Source organism: Helicoverpa armigera, chromosome 20 (assembly GCF_030705265.1).
Source record: "Helicoverpa armigera isolate CAAS_96S chromosome 20, ASM3070526v1, whole genome shotgun sequence".
In the NCBI taxonomy this organism is placed as follows: Eukaryota; Metazoa; Arthropoda; class Insecta; order Lepidoptera; family Noctuidae; genus Helicoverpa; species Helicoverpa armigera.
This window is the reverse complement of record NC_087139.1, coordinates 6,786,817-6,809,801: the sequence shown is the minus strand read 5'-3', so window position 1 is coordinate 6,809,801 and position 22,985 is coordinate 6,786,817. Positions and strand designations below refer to the sequence as shown.

The following is a 22,985-nucleotide window of genomic DNA, read 5'->3' as shown; positions in this document are numbered from 1 at the left end:
AGCAGTCTATTGTGGCCCAAGTGGCACTGCGACCAGTTGGCGACTTAGTTTTCGGTAGTAAGTCAACTCGAGAACGGTATTACTTCATTTGCAACTTTATGGTACCGCATTTCCTTGCGTGAGACCGAGGGTTCCGCTTCCCCGCTTGTTTTATTAAGCAAAAAAACTTTGAAATGGTTTTCTTAAAATTATGATCCAGTCGCGCTCCTTTAGTCGTGAAGTAGTGAGGGGAAAATGGCACAAACAACGAGCACTAGAGTGAAACTGACTCGTGTTATATTTTCGTCAAATAAAACGCCAATTTAATTGGTGATGTTGTTTTTAATTAACGTTGAGGGCAACTGTCGGTTGTTTGTGATACGCTTCGTGTTTTTATGTGCTCACTGTTGTTTTGCAGATCTATGATTTTTTTTTTTCATTATGTAGGTATGTACTAGTAAGTTACTGTTTATGTTTAATTTTTACCTTGATAAAATATTTAAAAAAAACTATTTTTTATTCAATTAAATATATGGGTCAATGCATTGTAGAAGTAACAATGAATTGAATGACACGATAGCTGTTTAAGCATATTTAATAACAGCGACCCACATCAAAATGTCACTTTATCGATAATCTGGAGCTGTACTAAATTGTGCGATCAATCATAAAGTTGAGTCATAAATAATATCTTTGATGTGAATAAATAACATTTCACTAATAGTTGAGCAACGTAACAGATCAGTTTATAGATAGTCTGAGTCTCAGGAGACTGGATAACTTTGTGAGTTGCTGATATCATTCCCCAAGTGGACCATTCCACAAGACCACTCAGGAAATGTTGATAGACAAGTTAGTTACGATTTTTTAACTTTAATGTGGTCCGAGTGTACTTTTGGAGTGGACAGAGATGGCAGGAAAATAGTGACCTATTTCTCAATAATAAAACGATTAAAAAAGCAAACTTTTGTTTTTGACGATGAAATAAACTTAGAAAAACACTGCAACTTTTTAAAGTCGGTTAAAATAAACACTATTTTCTGCCCCTAACCTATCAATGAAGTTGAACGAAATAGAATGTGCAGGCAGATGTTAAAACGTTTGCCTTCGAAAAAAGAAAACCAATGAGAGTTCGGTCGGATAGCACTCCGATATCCGATCCGATTTACCGGTTCCGATAAGATTGTATCGCGGGGAGGCTCGGTTTGCCGTTTTATATTGTTTAAGTTTCACCATCGGGTAAGGAGTCACATGGTCTAAGTTATCTGGCCTTAAATATTGATAACCATATTGACGGGATTGACTGCGGTGACCGTGGACCTAGTTTCAAAAGTAGATTATTGTTTTGCTTAAACTGATTTTGATATTATAGCTCGTTTTCAGTTGCCATTTTTTACGGATTATGAACCGTTGCCTGTCAATGCTAAAACAGTAGGTACTTAAGAGGGTAAAATAGTTGATTCCTAATATTCCTTTCGTTGGTTAGCCTGCAGGTTTTCCAGTGACGCTAGATGATCTTAGCCAACACTCTATAGACGTTAATTTAGAAGAACAAACCTGCTCCATAATGTGTAGTTCTACGAATCTAAGTGTCATACTTCAAGGCTTATTTTGAGCGCCTATTAAAATGAGCTCAATTAGAAATGCTTCCAAGTGGGTCTCAAGTTAAATGTCTTCTAAATTACAATGTTGGATCACGACTGCTCTTTTACGTCCCGCTCTTGAGTGTGTCCTCTGTTGTAATAAGACAATAAATAATAGGTATATTTGGTGCTGTTTTATAAAGCTTATAATCTAGACTTTAAACAAAAACTCAGTTGTCTGGGGTAGGTACATTTAAATAGCCTCCATTTGTTGAGCATGAATTGAGCGAGCAAGACCTATTACTAAAAAATGAAATGATGGATGGCATGTTAATAACGCTGTAACTAAACATATGAGAACATATTTACTAGTTCAAGCAAAACAATATACACAACAATCCGTCTAATATAACTTTGTAGAGACACAAATCATGACATGCAAATAGTTACCAAAGACATTATTTAGAAATTTCCAAACAGACTCAAAATAGAGTCTATGTTAGTACGTCAGATAGGCCTAGCATCTGCCTCCAATATATTATAACATTTATTAACAAAGTTATATGAGGGTTCGTGTTTGTCGTAAAATTTAATAGAAACAGCCCCACGTGAATTTATGTGGAGTAGAATGTGGGTCGATCGGGATCCACTACTAATTTTGAAGTATGTAGCTTAAAATCTGGGCGGAACTAAAATATTCGTTACATAGCCGTAATTCCATAAAAGAAGGATTTATAGGCTTATTCTTATTGGTAATAGGTAGGATTCTTGATTTCTGAATGATTATACTACTCTGCTGATTTTGTACCAGTCAGTAAAAATATCCGTTTTGCGGCCGTGCCGTATATAGTAGGTATGACACGAAAACTTGATCCCGATTTTCTTGCAAGGGCGGAAATGAAAGCAACGTACTCCTTATTCATTAAAAAGTCACTTAGAGCTTACAAATATTGTCGTTGGCAAAGATATGCTTTCAATTTAAAAGTACAAGCTGTAAGTAAAACTCGTAGTTTATGAGACAAAATAAGTCTCACGATGCAGTGCTGTGTAAAATACGGATCGTGGACTACATTGAGGAGGGAAATATGTAAATACATGGTAATAATGTGCATGTAATTTTGCGCCCTACTTCGTGAGTCATTCAAGGTCAGCCAATAAAAATACGGCAATGTTATGATTTTCCGGAGGGTAAAACAGGGTGAATACTAAAGGGTAATATGTGAAAATTGACACGTAAAACACAATGAGCAATTATGTGCCTAAGATTTGAGTCAAATTGTTTCTTCGATTAGAACGATTTTACTGTAAAGATGGTTTTAAAGTGCGGAGAACTTGCAGTACCCAGCTAAAATAAATAAACAAATAACTAAAGTTAAAATTTCTGCAACATATGTATATTGTATTTGCGGAGTAATCCACAGTCATCTAACGTCGAACCAGTGACTCGGCAGATACAATTTTCAAAAGTGACAATTCATCTTTGTAAGTGCTTGTTGCTCCGATACTCGGCTCGGATGAAATATGCAAAAACTACCACTTATTCATATTGCAGATAGCTTACTGCTGCTCGCTTTTTTATTGTTCTCCCTTGCTGAGGTTGTGTTTAAGGAAAATAATGTTGTTTTTCTATTTTTTATCCACGACTCTTTCATAGAGGAGTGATAAGTTGATTGTGTTCGAGGCGCTGGTTTTGTTTACTTCAGATGTCAAATGTTCGGCATAATTTATTGGTGTCTAGTCAAATATTTCAACGAAAACAACAATGAAAACTTTTATGAATAGAAGCAGCGAATAGACTAGACAAGCTGAAAATAATGTAAACAATGAGAAGAAAAAAAAAGCAAAATAACTTCGAATTCTTAATTTGAATTCACCCTTGATCTCACATTCTCCGAAAAGGATCAAGCTCGCCTCAAGGGTGACGTTACAAAAAAAGAATGACAACACAGAATCTCTGGAACTCATAACCTCCACTCTGCGTAATTAAAAGAGTAACAATTTCAAAATATCCTTCCCGGTGCGCGTTCCTGTTTTAAAGTACCTATATTTTAAATACGGTAGAAGTTATAGAATGTCGAAAAGTTTGTTCAAAGCACAAAGGGATAATGAACTTGTTTACCATATGTTAATTAAATACTCTCTAAGGGATTGGCTAATGGAATTCTCGAATATTTACCTACAAGGGTTCGCGGTGATGGAACACGCTGTTATGAAACTTGCCACCTATTTTAGTTTCCCGTTAGTAAGTAAGTATTGCTGACAGCGAATCTGCCGCTTTATGCCCACTTAATGCTGTGTCGTAATTTGATAAGTAATGGTAGTTCGTATCAATAGTGGTATTGCTCGACGATGATAGTAACACACTTCGTAAAGAGTTTAGATAGTTAACTAAAGCGTATGTGGTGTTTACATGAATATTATTTGGTCAAGATTTTTTTTAATAGAAAACTTGGCAATATTACAGGACTTCATTTAAAATTATAAAGTATCAACTCTACGTTCAACTTACAAAGTTACAGAAACTGTTTTAAACAGCGCTAATTGAGCTTTAATCTTCTTTTTCTTTGTAATTAAATAATAACTACCAGATGATTGAAATGCACAACTGTAAGATGTAACAATTTACGAGCTCAATAATAGAAGTGAAATTTCCATCGTTCGCTTAAGAAGATCTAATTCAATTAGGAGCCTTCAGGCTTCGTTTGCATGAGTTTGCATTTTTAAGCAAAATCGAGACACTTCTCAAGTGAATTTTGACAAGTTGATGTCCTGCAATGGCAGCCTCCCTCGGGGCTAATGGGGGGCAGGAGACGAACTAGATAATTTGAATTTGGAAGCTAGCAAATTATGTTAGCTTTGATCTTGAACTAAAATACGAATGAAAGAAAAGTACTGAGTAAATATACCTATAAAGATGTGTGTATAATAAATAGCAATAGATATAATATACCTAAGTACAAACTAATTTTGTGGTAAAATTATTGTCTAAATTTCTAGACCGTGACATTATAAATTACAACATAGTTCTACCATAACTATAAATAATAACACAAACACTAAAAGTTGCCAGTGATAAAATTAAATCGAAACTTGAAGTTCCATTTTCAAATTCACAGTAGGTATTCTTGTATCGGATTTCGCAAATTAATTGAAAGCATATCTCCGAAGTAGATTTACAGCTGGCAACAAATAAATGATTTCTCATAGCTTTACTTAATATTCACTGTAGCTCGGCGAATATTGGTTTTGTAAATGAACAGAAGCACTTTTGTTCAACAAGACTTATTTTATTTAACTGTGTGTCTAGTGAATTAATGCGCCCACTAAATAATGTTTGCGTATTATAAGATTGTATCTTTTTGAATATTGTTTTAGTAAGCTCTGCTATTTATTACTGCAAATATGATTATTACGAGGGATATGATTATGATGTTTATGATTTCAAAATAAATGTAGTTTTAAATATTTTCACTGAAGAGGTCTACCTCTACCTATTTATAACCTACCTATTTGTATTTATAATTATGATTCTCATTGTCAAAAAGCTAATAATTTTCCTTATGTTCAATGGACATGAATGCATAGCACCATGTGTCTTTGCACTAGCACAATCACAAATTGAAACTCCATTTTCTTCATTTCCCATCCCCACGGCACGAAAATCGTAAAATCTACATAAACTAGTGATGTACAACACTCGCAAGATTTAAATGAGTCGATAACAAATGACGGAGCGATGTCCAAGCGCGCTGCTTCCAGCCAGTTTCGAATGCAAAACTCGATATTTGAAATTCAAAATAACCGACGAAGCATTCCGGGTTTCGAGTCGTGGAATACCGCTCATGATTCTTCGCGTAAAATAAAATATCTGGAACGTTGTAGCGAAGTCTGAATGCCAATTTTGTTGACTGTAATTCAAATTTTTATGCGAAACCAAATGTAGGATAATGTATTTTACACATCTGGGTGCTCAATTGCATCTGTATGAACAGATTTGTTCCACGATTTGTTTTAGAATGATTCCTTTCTGCTTACCGATATCACTGGCGTTTAGGAAGTCTGCGAGGAGCTCGGGTTCATGGCAGGCGATGGCGAGGCGGTTGTCGTGGAATCTGGCGGAGTCGCCGGGGCCCGCCTCGCGCAACTGTAGCGCCACTGAGCCCTCGCCGCCCACTGACGCGCTGTACATGACCACGGCTCGCGGCGCGAACGTCGGCAGTGGCAGCCGCGCTGTCTGCACCTGGAGACAAATTCACTAATTAGTAACTTTGTATTTTTTTTTAAGGCTGAGTTTCAATGTTTTTATCATAGTAGCAAAAAAAGGCAATAAGTCTGACACCTAACCTAACCAAGGGGTATTGGGTTGCCCCGGTAACTAGGTTGAGGAGGTCAGATAGTCGCTCCTTGTAAAGCACTAGTACTCAGCATTCAGTTAGACTGGTCGTCGACCCCAACATACCTAGTAGGGAAAAGGCACGGGATGACCTATGTATAGTGGCTGTGTAAACAACCCATGATCACAGTATCCCTAAACAAAATTATCATCTACTTAGCACAATAAGCAAAATCGAATTACATAAAACCGTTGACATGCATTTGACAGGCGACATTCATGTCGGGGAAACCATTTGCCGTATAATGTAATGTATCACACGGTAACAAGGCTCGTGTAATTTTGCACGTCGTTCGGATACATCAAAAGCGTATCCATCATAATCCAAAACACATAATTATGAGCCGTGGGAGGAGGCCTTTGCTTGCTACAGAACTCTATGAGTGAATAGTTGGTACATGTCGCGAGTTTCGAACAGTAGTTTTAATTGTTTAGTATCAAACTGGCTGTTAGCGTATATGATCGTTTGTTTCTAGTTTAGGAGATTTTGTAATTTCATCATGCGTATGATCACTTGACATAGATGATTGAAGCGATTTATAACTGACTAAAATCCAGAAATATTACAGGATTCAGGTATTCAGAAAATCTTACAGATCAGTCATGTTGAGTTAAACCGGTCAATATCTATTCTGTTTAAAGTTGGTTGTACCTAAGGAATATGGTGACAGTAATGTGTGTTACGTGTGTTGTCATTTCTTCTAAATATTTCAGCAACTACGAAAGATTTATCAACCTTTGAGAATATTACGTGTATAACGACTTCACACAAGATGCCAGAGGCAGCTAAGAATTAGTATACCTATTGTGAAGTCTGAACCAGATCTTGAAATAAGTCACTCAAATTACGCCAACTAGTACAATACAGCGTTTTGTTCCAACTTCAACTACTTATCTCCCTCTTACATGGCGGGCAACAATAAATAGTGGCTGGCGAGTAATTATTGGCGCGCATTGTTCATTGCCGGCGAGCAACGACAACCGAGATTATAATGCGATTAAACTGGAGGGCGCCCCGCAATGGAATAATACAACGTAACACTACCGCCTGTCAATAAATTGAGTTTTTGTTTCAGAAAACGACGCTTTTGTTTTACAGGCTTTTGTTTAAGGGAAATATTATTTTGCGGATAGTTATTGTAGTTTTCATTTATACAGTAATTTTCTTCGTAAACATTTTTTTATGTTTTATAGACGTTAAATAAATTTTGTATATTTTTTTATTAGCTTCTGTAGTCGGGTATATCCTAAAATCGTACAAGTATACAAATCATATAACTTTGATGTTCAAAGCTTAGGTAAAGTTTAATTGCAGTGGGAGGACGGTTCGCGGATTTCAATTTCAGTATCAATTAATTTGACTAGCTAGGCCGGCTGGTTCGCTTGCACTAGGTATGCAGATTCATTAATATTCATCTAAAATTTGTAAGTGTGCATTTTCTTAAACAAAAATAGTAATCAAGGATATTATTTTATTATTCTTGTCAAAAACACAAATAAGGCTTCATTACGCCTTAAATTTTATAAAGAAGTAACTTAGTTAACTAATTTTAAAATGCTAATTTTATATTACTACAGCTAGTACATAGACAAGTAAAGTGGCAGCTTATGCATAGTTTTAATGCCTACGCATAGTATACTTAGTTAAAGAAACACAAACATGGCATGAGTAAGAAATCCAAGCAAGGCAAAAAATTTTGACGAACTGGAATTGGCAAGCTGATAATTTTTTGCTCTTATGCATTCTTGCTTCGTTAGGCCAGCTACAGACGTCGACCACTTTTAAAAAATAAAGTCCTCTGGACACGTTTTGAAACCAGCATTGAGTTGAAGAAAGATTTTAGTAAATCATTTTAGAAATAAAGAATGAAAATACGAATTTTCCAAAACAGTTTACTTTCAATATCGAAGCAATTTATAAAAGGTTGCCTGCAATGTCCCACTGCAAGATAAAGGCTTCCCCGCTTAACTAGGTATATAAGTTAAGTTAAACTTGTATTAAATACTTCATGTTGCGGACCTTCTTTAAGCTCGGGGGGCCGCGGAGAAAAGCCCGCCGGGTCGCGACTCCCCTGTAGCTTGCCAACTATTTAAGTACTTATTAAATTCTCACTTTACTATCTCGAGGTGCAATCCTTGCGTAAAAATAAATAAGTAGTTGGATTGTAGGATCGTTTATGATACCGCTTATTAGCTTTCGAGTTGTTCTGACTATTTCTCAAAAAATGTTACGGTTATAACTTGTTTAACGCGTTTTTGTCAAATACTTCTTACGAAGTCACGGTTAGAAAATTATTTATTGTGAAGTTTCACAACTTTTAATATAGGTTCGTAAATGTTTCTTCATTAAATAAACCAAGATAACATCCATTAAGACTAAACTTACATCTACATTTAGAACACCCAACCAACAGAACCGCAGAAATGTTGTCAAAATTGATACAACACGCCATAAATTCAAGACGAATGAACCCTAACATAATTACGAGACATTGTAGGGCCCGGGGCCCAGGGCCCCAGGTACGGCCCTGATTACGTCGCGATTGTGTCCCATTAGGCAGTAATGACGCTTTAAATATGTTATGCGACTTGCAATACCTCTTATTAACGTGTTATGAACTCGCTTTATACAATTAATTATGGGTGAAACGGATTTTTAGATTTTAATTACAGTTGGGAGGAAGTTCGGAAGGTAAATTAGAGAGAACTGGTATTAGGGTAAATTTGAGGATTTTTGTTGTGAGTTTAAGGGCAGAGTATGTAGGTACCTATGATAAGATTAGACTTTTGAATGTTTTGGAAGTATTGTCACTCCGGTATTATTAGATAATTCCATCAGCCCAATATTTTTTTCTTTTATCAGTAAAATATCATGTCCCAGTTGATAAAGAAGATTATAAAATAATCATATTATAATTTACTACAGAAATTGCAATACGGCAATAATTGCATCAATATCGCAAACCGCTTTTCAGTAACGAAGAATTCGTACCTTCCTACACCCATACCGGCACTCGGCAGAAAATACCCATACTTCCAACATTAAATTCCAGAAAATTAAACCAGTTACGTTCCACCGTTAAATCCTGAGACGTTTACTTACGTTTTACTGAGAAATTAACACGTCATTTCGTTCTCCGTATAAATAGTGCACAGCTTAAGGCGTCATTATGTGGCGTCTAATTAGAGCTCCCATCGCGCCAGCCAATGAGGCGCCTATTATCAACTGTTTACTGAGAGTAATAACGCCAGGGGGAATGGCGTGATTGATTGACGATTGTTACCCTACGGTGGCGTGGGGGTAACACTCGTTTTTTTAGTGTTAATTTTTGTACTAATACTAGGAATTTCACTAGGCGAGATTTTATGTAAGGTATGAATCGCGGTATATTGAAGTTTGTTACCCTTCAGTGACGTTTTTAAAAATAATAGTGCTGTTTTTACATTTGATATAACCTTTAGAACACTGGGTATTTCTGGAAAACTTAGGCGATGTATAAATGTTCCAGGTGGGAATTGTGGCTGTGATAGCAGTAGGATATCCAAGCTTATTGAATAGATTTTTGATGATTATTATATATAATCGATCGAATTAAAAAAATATAAGAAAAAAATAAATTACTAGGAGGTTACCATCTGTTTATCTGTTTCAGGTTCAGTTGGTATAAGATATACATAGGTTATCCTTGACACATTCATAGAATGAAAAGAGTGCGCTGTATAGATATAGAGCTTTTTAAAAACACAATTAACCAGATTACTTTCTATTTGAAACATTAATTTATTTGAAACAATACAATAAAATTCTAAACGGCACACAATCAGGGTGAAAGCCGTAGTTGTCGTCTATGAGAGCGCTATTTACGTTCACCGCAACTCAGTCCCGTGGGCTAACAGGCCTGCTGATTACGGTACAATTATACCCTGTTGGCCGGTAAATAAACACATAATAGTCCGGATGAGCAATTTGACCGACACCGTATTATGTATATTTAGATACGAAAGTTTGTTCCGTTTGATGTTATTGAAACTGGTGTTTGATGACTTTCAATGGCGATGTTACATTTGTTTGTTTGCGAGTGAGAACAGTAATTAAACAGGATAATAAATCTGTAAACAGTGAATAAATGCAACCTTTTACTCCGCCATTCTCACCTAAATTTATATCACAAACGGAAATCTCTATAAGCCTTGGAAGCATTATCTATCGCGTACTAGTTACGTAACTTACTGTATAATCCCAGTGATTAATCCCTTATAGTTTCTGTAATCTGCACTACATACCCACTCAACTAAACTTAGCAAAATTTATAATTGGTAAATCAAGTCAACTGACTATTCAATTATTGGCACAGATATAATTTGTACATTAGTAACAGGTACTCAAATTTTCTGAACTATAATAGACTCACTGAATAATAAAACTGTTAATTCACTTTCGAAGTCCAATCCAATATTCAAATACGAGAAATCACGACCCGTAGAAATTCCAGAGATTTTCGAAGATCGAATTTCGTTGTTCATAAAGGCTACTAAGTGCTGCGACCGTGAGAGCTTCAAAGAAAATAATGTATCTCATATCGCGATTTGGGTCAAGAGCGAACACTAATCTCGCTTAAGATTTGCGCATTCGTGTGATGACTGCCGCCGACTCGACTCATTTGTTCCTGTTACGTGTTAAGGCATGATATTACGAGGAATCGCGTGAGTGATTAACCGTGTGTATTGTGAGTAAATGGCTCGGCCGACAATGCGTGTGCTCACCCTACCTGACCTGTTTTTCTCCGTAATGACAGGACGTTTGGGGGCTCCTTCTTATTAGACTAGATGTTAATTAATATATTGCGTTACTGTGTTTTGGGTCTAAATGACGTGCGGAAAATACCGCGTCGGGTACCTAAGTACTTGTTACGTTTTTGTTTGTTGTTGAACCTTATTGTATTTTTGAGATGAGTTTACGTTTTATTTTTATGTCTTATCACTGAATGTGTTATTGTTAGTACCTTATCGCTACTATGTAAATAATACGCGCTATCGCTGTTTCCAAACCAATAACTAACACATATTCTTTTTCTCTCCTCTATTGCGTTTCACTTTGAAGAAAAAACCTAGTCTATCGCCACAGCTAAATCCCACTTCCTCTACTCTAGACATAAAATCCTGACGTTTACGAGAACTAGGCATCAACTAGACAAGCTCTGCAAAAAACCGCCCAAAAATCCACAGTATAAAATATAGGCAGATATTTTTATGGGCAGTAAAGCTGGCGTGTAAAATTGTTAGGTATGGGGCCCTGACGATTCATCCCTCAGGCGCCCTTCATGTGTTTGACGTACCAATTCCTGCGTGACGAGCTGAATTAAAATAAAAATGTTCAATTGTAAAACATAGCTCGTTCGACGGTTGTTTTATAGACAATTGTCGGCTGTTTTTGTTCTTGTTTAGGGTTATAGGTATTGACGGGTCAAAACGTAATGACTGGTGTATCTTAAGTTATACGTAGTCAATAAGAGATAAATATAGGTATGAGGTCGGCAAAGACACGTAGGTGTAATAATTAAGGTCACAGAAATTGATGTTTTTGGATCAGGAAGATTTAGTGACATACAATGGGCGATACATATACGTAGAAAAAGAAACAAACGCTCGTGGCGCAATGACTGTTAAAAGTACGCGAATGGTGTCGCTCGGAGAATCCGCCAGTGTGAAAAGGCATTATAGGGTGACAAATTACAATTATAATGACAAGTTATAATTATTATACACGGTGTTTAGAGCGTTGGTTCAGGATTTGTACGTGGAAGATAATTGCAGGTTTCAGCTTACTTGGGTCGAAGGATAATCTGTTCACTACACAACTTAATTACCTTACTATTACGTAAGACATGGTTAAGATACTCTAATATAGTTATTAGGTTTAGAATAAAGAAAGTAAGGCCTCCGTTCACCAATATATAAACGCATTTTTTTAAAAGAAACAACTGTTTATGTTGAAAATTGAACGTTAAAATTCATAGTAAACAGTTCTTTAAGAAAACTGACGTCTGTATTCTCTTTGTCTCTCTTTGTTTGGATGGATTTATTTCGTATTTGGTTTAATTAACCATTTTCCTAGAATGCAATCAGTTCATTTAACAGTGATTAAAATAACAATCGTATATATGTATGTATGTGTAATATTTAAATATTTTTTATTTCACTTAGTGTGATAGACAATTCAAGTTTTTAGCGAATTGCAATCAGCCAGTCAGTGGACGCATACTCCATGATATTTGGTTGCCACCCATTATTTACGACTGTACATAACAAAACCTATAGGCATGTATACAGTACATATGTATGTATATAATGTACACATTATGTATTGTTCAGAGCCGTTCATTGTTGTATTGTTAGGTACAGCTCGTTTTTCAGACCTCACTGTACGTAATAATTTACAATGGTAGGTATATGCTTGCTGACGTACTACACTTTGAAATGTAGTAATAAATACTAAATTTTGAAGAACAATAGATTTTGCTGGACATTGGTTTGGTTTCTGTTCAATTTATGAGCTTCCTGCTAGATAATTATAATTGTTTGAGCTTTTATGTACCTATATGTATGTATACCTACCGATAGCTGTTCGGTTAATATTTGTTATTAATTCAATTATTACTAAAGCTTTGTTGATATCGTACCATTTAGAGGTTCTTAGCGCACAGTTTGGTAATAAGTAATAGGTAAGTATTATTATGAATTAGATATATCAATAGTTTATGTAGGCCTCCCTTCGTGTGCCATATTGTTCAGTCATCAGATTGACACATTACATATGTTTGTTGTCGTTACAGCTGCTGCTTAACATCCCTTATGGGACATGTCGACGACATGATGACATTGATTTGATCTCATTAGAACAATGAGACAATCATTATGTTATTACAATCATCGAGCTGGAAGTTAATTATTAGGTATTGGATATCAGTAGAGGTCTTGTGTCTATTGAACTATGATTACCTAAGCTTAGGTGTAAAATAAGACTTCCAGATGGTTTATTGTTTTTGGAATAATAAGTCCCTTCATGAAGTCGTCGTAAATTGCCACTTACAAGCTTATGAGGCCAGCTAACGAAAGACAGACCCCAAGACACCACTCTTCACCACTCCCTATGTGTGTCCTGGCAAGAAGAAATGACACAACCAACTCCTATGAAAATATTCGATGCTAACTAACAGAATAGCCAGTACCATTTTGCAAGTTACAATAGTTATGCGCAAGCCAAAAGCAAAGCACCAAACGACACTATAACTAACCATCGGCACATGCAACAATACTTCCCGCGTAATACCTATCGACACTACCGCCATTGTATCCCGCAGCACCTGAATTATGAATAACTCCGCATCCATTATGAACAGGGCTTTCGGTAGTAGGTACCCGTAAGTACCGCGAGCCCGACGAATCGGCTTTGCCTACCGAACCTACGAAGTACCGATTAATTGAAGGCTTACTATATTGATTTTGTATTACTGTAAGCCGATAGAACTCACCAATATTAGACAACTGCAGATGTTGATTTATTATTTAGTGTGTACGCGTTTTGGCGGTGTTTGTTCGTGTGGCTTGGGATAGAATTAATTGGTGTTTTGTTTGGCAATTATTAGGTCTCGGTAATATGTAGTTATTAATTTTCCATGTTAATAGGGGCTTTGGTCAACTACTCATTCATTTTGGAAACCTATATTAAGACATGATATTTTGACTGCGGACTTCTATGAATGGAAGTACCAACGTAAATTATTCGCAATAAGATTTATACGTTGAACATAGGTGCTGCAAAATTAACGAAAAAATGAAAAATCGATAAATTTTTTAAGGTCGTCAATATATGGAAAAGTATCATTAAATTATGTTCAACGACTTTTTGAAACCTGTTGGTCTAATCACGGTTTAAATACACGACTTTGGATCGAATCGACGGCTGATAGTCGAGTTTCAGTAGTATTTATTTCAAGTGCTCTCGAAACTTTGTAACTTGAACATTATACTTGAAGTTTGGGCTCGTGGAGTCGGTTTGTAAGTGAGACTGCTGCCTCAGAAATATGTTAGTAGATTGTTAATGGATGTTCACCTAAATGAAGATTGAGTTTGTTAGTTAATACGCTTATACACTCTTGATTTCACTTATTTATAATCATATCTAAGTTTAGGTACATAATTATAAAGTTATCGTTTTACTTCTTCGTTTTTCGTCACACCATAGACATTGCTTATTTGCTGCAAAGGCATGGTTTGAAGATTTTACTGAATACCTACTATTTTACTTTAATTTGTACCTACTCTTGTTGCCCCCTCTTGTATTTAGCTATCTATGAAGGCAGCAGTGTTGGAAATCATAAACCTAGCCTTTTCTCTCAACAGCTTGGCCGCGGTTAAACTGAGCCAGATTAGATCTCACTCGCCTTCCTTTGTTATGTGTATAGCATGTTCATGATAGTTTAAAGGGATCTGATGTCATTCAAAATATTATGTGGTTAGATGGAGAACGTGAAAAGATTTTATTTAATAGTGGAATATTATTTTTAGAATTTGAAAGCTTTTACAACCAAGAATATAATAATAGTAAGTAATGTGTGTCTAATAATAGTGAGAGCACCAAATTTTATTACAATGCCGTCTAAAAGTTCAGAGCTACGCTTTATCCAAGTATCCATTCCCCCGAGTCTTTATTACCTCGAATTGAAAAGGCTGAGTCCCATTTTAAATGTATCGCCCCATATCAATTCAGAAAACATTTTAGCACCCGTCTAACACACGAACGCCAATTCGCACATATAAACACGAGGGACCCGAACCGAACGACCGGAATGTCGTCCAAACGTTTTATAATTTCCCCAATTATACAAAATTAATTTTATTTCTGTCTTCGCTTAAAAAAAGCGTAACGAGTTTTCAAAGCGACACGGGCGCTTTAAAGCACTTTATTGCGGCCCGCTCGGACAAGGGTAATGGTCTAAATTTATTGGGTTAAATGGCCCGTACGAGCGGAAATTCGAGCTAAATTGTTCAGTTGTCTAATTTTTGTGGATTTGATGCTTCATTTCACAGACTGAATGTCTAACATCGGACTGTGAAGAGTGGATTTTATTTTAATCAAACGTTTTGTTAGAGAAGTCGATTGGAAATCCATTTGGTTTCAAGATTGTGTCTAATGCATTATATCAGTAGGTAAAATTGACACAGAGTTTTTTCAGTGCTTTTAGAAATAATAACACCAAATCTGGAGTTTGGTAGAAAATTTTCATGTGCAACGAAACAGTAATAAACGAGCCCACTAGGTCTCTCAAGCCTTACGTTACGGCCGTATTCTGAAACCCCTCGCAAGCCACAAGGAAAATGGCAAGAAAAATAACGACCGGTAGACGTTAAATCACAGTAAATTTGAGTCTGGAACACAATAACTCAGGAGAACGCCGCCATAACTGTCGCAAACATTGTTCAGATGATTCACGCATTTGGTAATATCGTGTTTTTCTCGGGACCGCATTCCGCGTTCGGAATTCGCGATTCAGCCCATTGTCTAGGGGTCATAATTGCCACTCTTGAGTATGGGGTTGTAACCCGGGAAGTGAAAAGCATTGCTATAACATAACGAAACGATTAGGTTGCACTGTTCTATTGACACATAGCTATGTAATATATTTGGACCTTTTGACCTGCAAAAAATGGTCCTAGCAAAACCACCAGTTGTATATATCATATCGAGCAAAACAAACTCCATACTGTCATCTGCGACCCGAGCCTGTTCAATACATGTTCCATACATACACAGATTTCCTGACTCGTGATTTCCCGAGGTAACACTAATAGCACGCACTCGCTTGTTTATTGGCATTGCCGATCTTAATAATAGACCAAAACATTCGCGAACGTTGACTAACGATGTTATTACGTATTCACCATCAAACAATGAAATGTTAGCGGGGAGTGTGACTGTATGTGTGATTGTAGATGTGTGCACGGAAGTGAATGTTGATCAAAGAGGTCCGATTGTTAGGTAGAGGAAAAGTGGTTTTAAGTAATTCTTACTTTTTAAACTTGCTTTTTATTTGTAGTGTAATTTTTATGTCTTCTATTACGTCAAAAACATAGGAGGATATTGCTTATTTTGGTTCGACTATGCGGGCAAAGAATGAGGAATATTTAAACAATGGAGATTTCGCTACTAAAACGATTAGGTACTGAAATTCAGAAAATAATCTTGAAATATTTCGAAACTTCAAAGCAGTCCTGTCAAAGATTCCAAAAATTTCGCCAAAAAACCTTGTCACAAAATTATAGGTACAAATTGTCATACACTAAGAAAAGAGAGCTACGACCACAGACACTTACGATTATAAAGAGCTTCCGTCACCACCGTACAAGCAAAGGCTGACTTCACATATGGCAGCCGATTCAATTAGCTTCGAGACAATGTTCTGCGCTAAGGTGAGGTGTCGGAAGGGCGACACTAAATCTCCGCAGAATTGAATCAAACGGCCCGGGCGACGGCTATCCGGTGATAATGGTCGATTTATGCCTTGCATTGTCTCAGCTATCTATGCATGGAGATGGATTTTTTAATTTAATGTGTGGTCGCTCGATAAAGTGGTAGATGGAAAATGTTGGGGATGTTAAAGGAAGAGCTTATTCTGTGTGCTTGGTTTTGTAATTCGTTGAAACTAACGGTAAAGTTGGTATCGTTATGGTATTGTTCGCATATAGGTACGTACGTGCTCAGGTTTGCTGGTTGGCAAGGCTATTCAGAATTGATACCTATCCTTGATTTTAGATAGAATCAAATATTAGTTAGAATCACTATTTAATGGCCGTAAACCTAGTGGTTCACACGCCATTTCTACGATATGGGCATCACATGATTTAAGAGAATTTATAGGAGCTTATGAAATCAGAGTGACATTAGCAAAACCAAAATGGGACCTACAGGCAGAATACTAAGAAAACCTGTACCTACAATATTCCCTAGGCGTAGTAAATCTTACTTATTTGTACACGTAGGAGTATGTAAACTGGTAAACAGGTCGGTAAATAATGCTAACGAGACTGCGTGTAAGATACATGAGGAATGGAACAATGTGTACTAATACGCTAATGTGTTACATGTCATACGCGCGTGTTTGTAGCGGTGCGTATATTAAATGTACGCTGATGGTCTGATTACTGTGCTGGTTTCAATCAACTACATCCATTTTGGGAGTAGATTGTTTATGAAACTGGTTGACTGTACTCTGTGGATGTTTTATTCACCCTGTTCGATCTCTCAGGGTCATTTTGAAGAATGAATTGGTAACTGGTTAATACGTTAGTCAGGTGACGGGTAGGTATGTATTCTTCTGGCATAAGTCATGTATGTAAGTCATGCTACTTTATGTTATGTAGGTCCGAGGTTACGCAAGTCTTCGATATCTGAAGTGAAGATCTTGGTTTGATCTTGGATTATCTAAAACAAATTCAATTATTTCCTGTTTTCTTTTCCAATATTTACTTCATCATCATCTTTTAAGAAAAATAAACTGAAAGCCCCATTTAAGTTAATAAGAAAAGATATTGTCTATAAATGAAAAAAAAAAAAAACATGTAGGTTGAGTTCATTCAATTTATTAAAATAGTTATTCCAACCTTGGCATTGGAAAAAATATGTATATCATGAGCTTTGAATTTCTAGATAAGTCAGCAGGTTTTGTATTGCCTCTTCTTTATTTCTCTAAATTGATACTAAAGCAACATTACATTCAAATAGTATGCATAAAATAACTATTGGTACTAGTTTTATCACATCAAACCGTTATAAATGCGTCGAATTCTCTGCACTAAGGAATAAATTTAGCAAATTCTACCGGGAAAAGAATAGTGGGCCTAAATTTACGGGCCAGAGGAGGGCAGTAAAATCTCGTTAGCTTGAGCTATGTGCCATCTGAGACTGTATTATCTGCCAGTATATCACTAACTTTTAGCCACAGTTTTGCCCACAATCAGTTGTTTTTGCGCAAAACGTACGGCTATTTATTCTCTCGAAGATAAAGTTGATGGGTTAAAGCGTTGGTTTTAAGAAGAATACATAAAGTAACGAGATAAAGTAAAATCGAGTCTTTGTGTTTTAGTTAAGGAATTTAGTAGTTTAGTATATTGGTTTTGGGTTGTCTGTGATGCTACATCGTTTTATTTGAGAGCTTTCTTAAGAGTACAGAAATAGATCCTCACAGTAAATAGAGGCGCTTTTCCTTAGTAAACATGTGGAAATAGGAGAGAATTTCACTATATATTTCTAAACCGGTAATCGGTACTTATTCGGCAGTAAAATCGTTTGTAAAACTCCTCACACATCTGATCAAATCATCAGAGTACAGACAGACATCAATCAAGCTGTCAATTATGACCAGATTGGCAGTTTGCCAGGCGTATATCTAAATGTAATTGTCGGTACTTAGATTATCTTAATACCGCTGTATTAGCGGCAGAAATATGGTTATCGTGAGCAGAGCTTACAGCTGATACCGACTGTATTGTGGGGCAAACGGCTGAGGTTTTACAATCGTAGATTCAGCGTTAATGTTATTTGTCTTTTGTAGCATAATTAAGAAGTAGGTTTAGGTATTATGCCTCCTTCGTGATCCACGATTTTATGGCCGAATTAAAAGTAGTTATTAAAATAAAAAATTCTGCTTCAACATCAACTAAATTCTGAAATCGCGTTAGCATAATTAATTGAATTCTGGGAAGTTAAATAAATTTTAGTAAAAGACATTTTGGTTTACGCCGCCGATGTGACGATTAAAAGTTTTATAAATTGAATTTACCTATTTAAATATTCATAGGCTCTAAGTTCACAACTTAAAGTCTTCTAGTTTATGGCATCTGTTCACGGCGACTATGTTATAACTTGATCCGAAAACTTTTATCGTAAACTTCGATAATCGCCATAAACAACACTAGATCGTTAGTTTTAAAAAACATTACCCTCCTTCTTTGGCAGTCGGGTAAATATATCGCTGCGGGGCCATTAGAGCGGGGTTCCGTGACCCACATTGGAGGGGTTTGACAAAGCCATTTATCATGAGACGTTGGGGCCTGGAGGTGGATCCATCACGCTAAGTGCAAGATCCACCATTATCATGCCCAATCTACGTGTATCTAACGGAAACATTCGGAAAATTTACTTCGGATGCCGCGATTTGTTGACACTCTCAGAGCCTGAATAGTGTTAATGGATATCTGACAGAGATGTGTTGTTGCTTGACGTCTTAAGTAATATTGCGCCTGATGTGATTTTATCATTAAGTAAAAAGAGGACAAATAAAAATATTGTAATTCATTTGTTGTCATAACATAAAAATATTGCTAAGTAGTATACCTACATATGACATGTATCTGATGTGTACAGCTCGTATTAACTATCAATTTGTTAAAAACGAGCCTAATATAAAATTAAAATCCTAGGTCGTAAAATAAATCAGTTTACGAGAGATTGATAACCGCCTAATATAGAATTAATGGAGTTCCATTTTAATACAGGTAGGTCCAAAATCTGTAGGATCCACTGAACCAAGTCGAATCAATTTACTGTTAATAGCAAGCCTATTACTTATAAAGTGTCCAAGAGGAGGTGGGGCCATAACGAACCATATTCTTCATTATAAATTGCGCGATTAAACGAAGTATAGCCGGAGCAGATTTAAAATGTCGCCCATTACTCGTTCGTTTTAATATTAAATGCATGAGGTGTCTGAGCGTAATATTAAAAGGAAACAAGTCACGTTTACTTCGATGTCGGGAAAGCGTTATATCGCTGCCTCGAGTTTACGGCTCGGCTAGCGTTTTGTTATAGAATGTGCACCTGAACTTGTTAATGGCATCGATAACCTAATGTAATCGGTATTATCAAAGTATCAAGAAACTCTCTTCTTAATTCGCAGCTAAAAACAGAGACAATTAACTACAAGTTAACATAAAACATTAAACTAAACGCTTGGAGTAAAAGCTTACTGTTGAGTTAGCGGTTGACGGCAACACCGTCCGACTAATAGACCACATTTATTATATTAAATTGCTCGATTAAAAGCGCCATAAGCCGCACTGATTTAACTACGAAACGCGAGAGAGATCGTACAAAACACTCTTCTTTGACAATAAATCAAAAAAATTGTCTAGAACTTGCGAGTTTTTGTTCCCAAAGTTTTTATACGCTGCTGCAGGCTTTTTACGAAACTACTTCGTAAGAAATTCAATGAAATACTTAGTGGAAATACTGCAGAATGAAAAGGAGAAACTTCTTAAGCTTCCGAAGATTAAAGAGTAAAAACAAGCCCCAAATAATGCAAGTCATTTAAATGCATGTGAAGTAGCCGTGATAAATAAAGCAAGCGGTGCCCGGAGAACATTGTATGGCCTGACGTAAGCACTTTGTAAGCAAGCCGTGACGTTAGATAAGCATAATATTGATATTCAGGCTATTTACGAGATAAAAAATGGGAGATGGGCAATAACGGCCTAATAACAATTGAGAGACCCGGAAAATGGATGTCATAAATTGATATTGAAAGAGTAAGTGAAATATGTATTAGTTGTATCTCCGACAAATAAATAGGAGACAAGTTATCAGTCAGTTTTATTGGTCTCGATGTAAGAAGTTGCTGAGTGAAACATTGTATCCTTGTCGGAGACGTTTAGAAAAGTACAAATGACTCGTAAGATGTAGCACGATTTATAACCCGACAAATGGCTTGGACTTTGGTATATTTTTCTAGCTATTTCGGTTTGAATTTTTCGGACTTCTTGACATTTACACGGAAACCAACACAAATCTCAAATTCAAAAACAAAATATTCCAATCTTTATTTAGCGCATAAATAATATGACATAACAGATTTCGGCAATTATTCCAATCAGACGAATTTGACATCTCTGGAAACCCTATAACTTTGAATGACATACCTTCTTGTATTTACATAAAATTACTTATCAAAAATAGTTGTTATGAAAGTCATACAATATTATATTGCCGGTACAATATTGCCGCGAATAATATTTTTTAGAATTTTATCGCCGTGGCTGGATTCCAGGGGATTTTTACTGGAAGTGACGCGACTGGAAGGGGTCCAAGAAACTTGAGACGTAAACATGACAACGTCCTTTACAGTAAAACGGTAAACTGCGGCAGAACAAAGGATCGTGACGGCCTCACACTGACATGGAAAACATTCAAGTTGGACTGAAGTACTACTGGCAGTTTGGGGTTATTTGAAAAATTGTTGCAAATGTGGTATTAGAACTCTGTAACTTGAAGAGGTGTGAGAGGCTTGTGTGTGAGCGGTAGATATTTATTTTTCAATGGAACCATTTTTGTTGCAAATAACTACTTCTGGAGATGTTTTCTTATTATTCTTTTGCCTTTTGTTATATAAAAATGACGATCTATGTGGTCTACATAATCCCCAAATCTTCTTACAATAATAGAGATAGAAATACAAACAATAGAAAACAACCGCTGTTTTGTTAGAAAAACCATATAATCATACTATTTCAATGTTAACGACTTATATGTATGTATGATATTATTGTTATTTACGTAGGTAATATCGTAACGCTGAATGTCGGCCATCGTAATACATTTGACGTATCCTAGAGGACGCCATTATTACTTCACTATTGTACCGTTTGGCAAGAAAACATTTACACTTTACCGTTATGCTTGCTCCCTAGACGCGTTTTGCGATAGTTAGAACTCCTAATAGCAACATTACCTTTGGAATTAGGTTGTAGGGTTGTCGGGTTTCGTTCACTGACTTTTTAGGGTTAAGTTTTATTGTACTATCTCGAAGTTTTGTATTAAAGTTTTACTGAGCGGAAAACGATGAAGCTGTTATGGGTGTTTCAAATAGTTCATGGAATTGTTTTAAAGCTTTCATAGATATAAATTGTTCTCTTGGTGATAACAAATAAAAAAATGATCGAAAATCTAAATTTGAATCAACTGTAACTAACACTTTTGCTTAATTAATGAATTAACAAGCAAGTCTAACCGGCCACGTCCAAATTGTACCCACAACACACACAGGCGCCAACACAACACTACAGATGTGTGCTCACCTAGTTTTGGCTTAACTCGAAGCTAAACTAAAATCCTTTGTTCGCATTATGGCATTAATGAGGTACGAAGCGTTTCGACACCACATAACACATTGTTATGGAGACTATTCGTACTGAGAACGACTGACTGCCGGTCTACCCGCTGCCATTGAGCGCATACAATGAAAGTTTATAGCGCAGCCCCGTGAACTAACTTTAACTTGGCTGGTTCTTGATGATGTGTCTTTTTCATGCTCCATTAGCGGAGGAAGTTTTGTGTACCTAAGTTTTGTAAAATTAGAGACTTGTTTTTGTAAAGGAACATCGAGACAGACGATTTGTTAGTACAGTTCTTGAACTACGCTAACGATACTAACGATAGTTTGTACTGTACTAAAGTCATTTATTTTTTCACAGAGGGTAGGAACGTCTTTCTGAATATCTCGTTGATTGTCGAGTTACGAATTTCGTTTTCAAATGTAACAAGGGGCGATGGAACTTTTTCCTAATTGTTTCCAAATTCATCAGGCGGAGTTTGGAACTGTCAAATGCAAAGGAATCAATTCCATAATGGAATTCATTTGAGAATTGAACCAGGTAACAAACATTCAAAATATCAAAACTAGAGTTCGTAAATAAACATCTCGCGTCATCATTATTTTGCATATTATTACTTCGGCAGTTTTAAGCAGCGTGCAAGATATTTATGAATTCATATTTTTAGAGATGTATCTATTGTAGATCGCGTAGGAGTCAGTATATGAGTGTCATTTGTTTTATTTATTCTGCGTCCTCTTAATAACGTTGTGCTGAGATTCTTTCTGTGTTTACTGAAAAATGTTTGCCGGAATTCATTCGTGATGTACTAGGCGGTACAGCGGTCTCGTTGATACATAATGTCTTTTCTTTATTTAGATGGAATA

At 36.2% G+C, this 22,985-nt stretch overlaps 1 protein-coding gene across 2 annotated transcripts in view; it reads right to left on the bottom strand.

The window, feature by feature from the left end:
* The window catches only part of LOC110373400 (zinc finger protein 541), a 222,395-nt gene that overhangs the window by 71,319 nt on the left and 128,091 nt on the right, over window positions 1-22,985 (bottom strand). For both annotated transcript variants that reach the window (XM_064039704.1, XM_064039705.1), the window contains one exon: window positions 5,598-5,802. In XM_064039704.1, coding sequence (XP_063895774.1) covers window positions 5,598-5,802 — 205 coding nt within the window. The remainder of the gene's footprint in view (window positions 1-5,597; window positions 5,803-22,985) is intronic.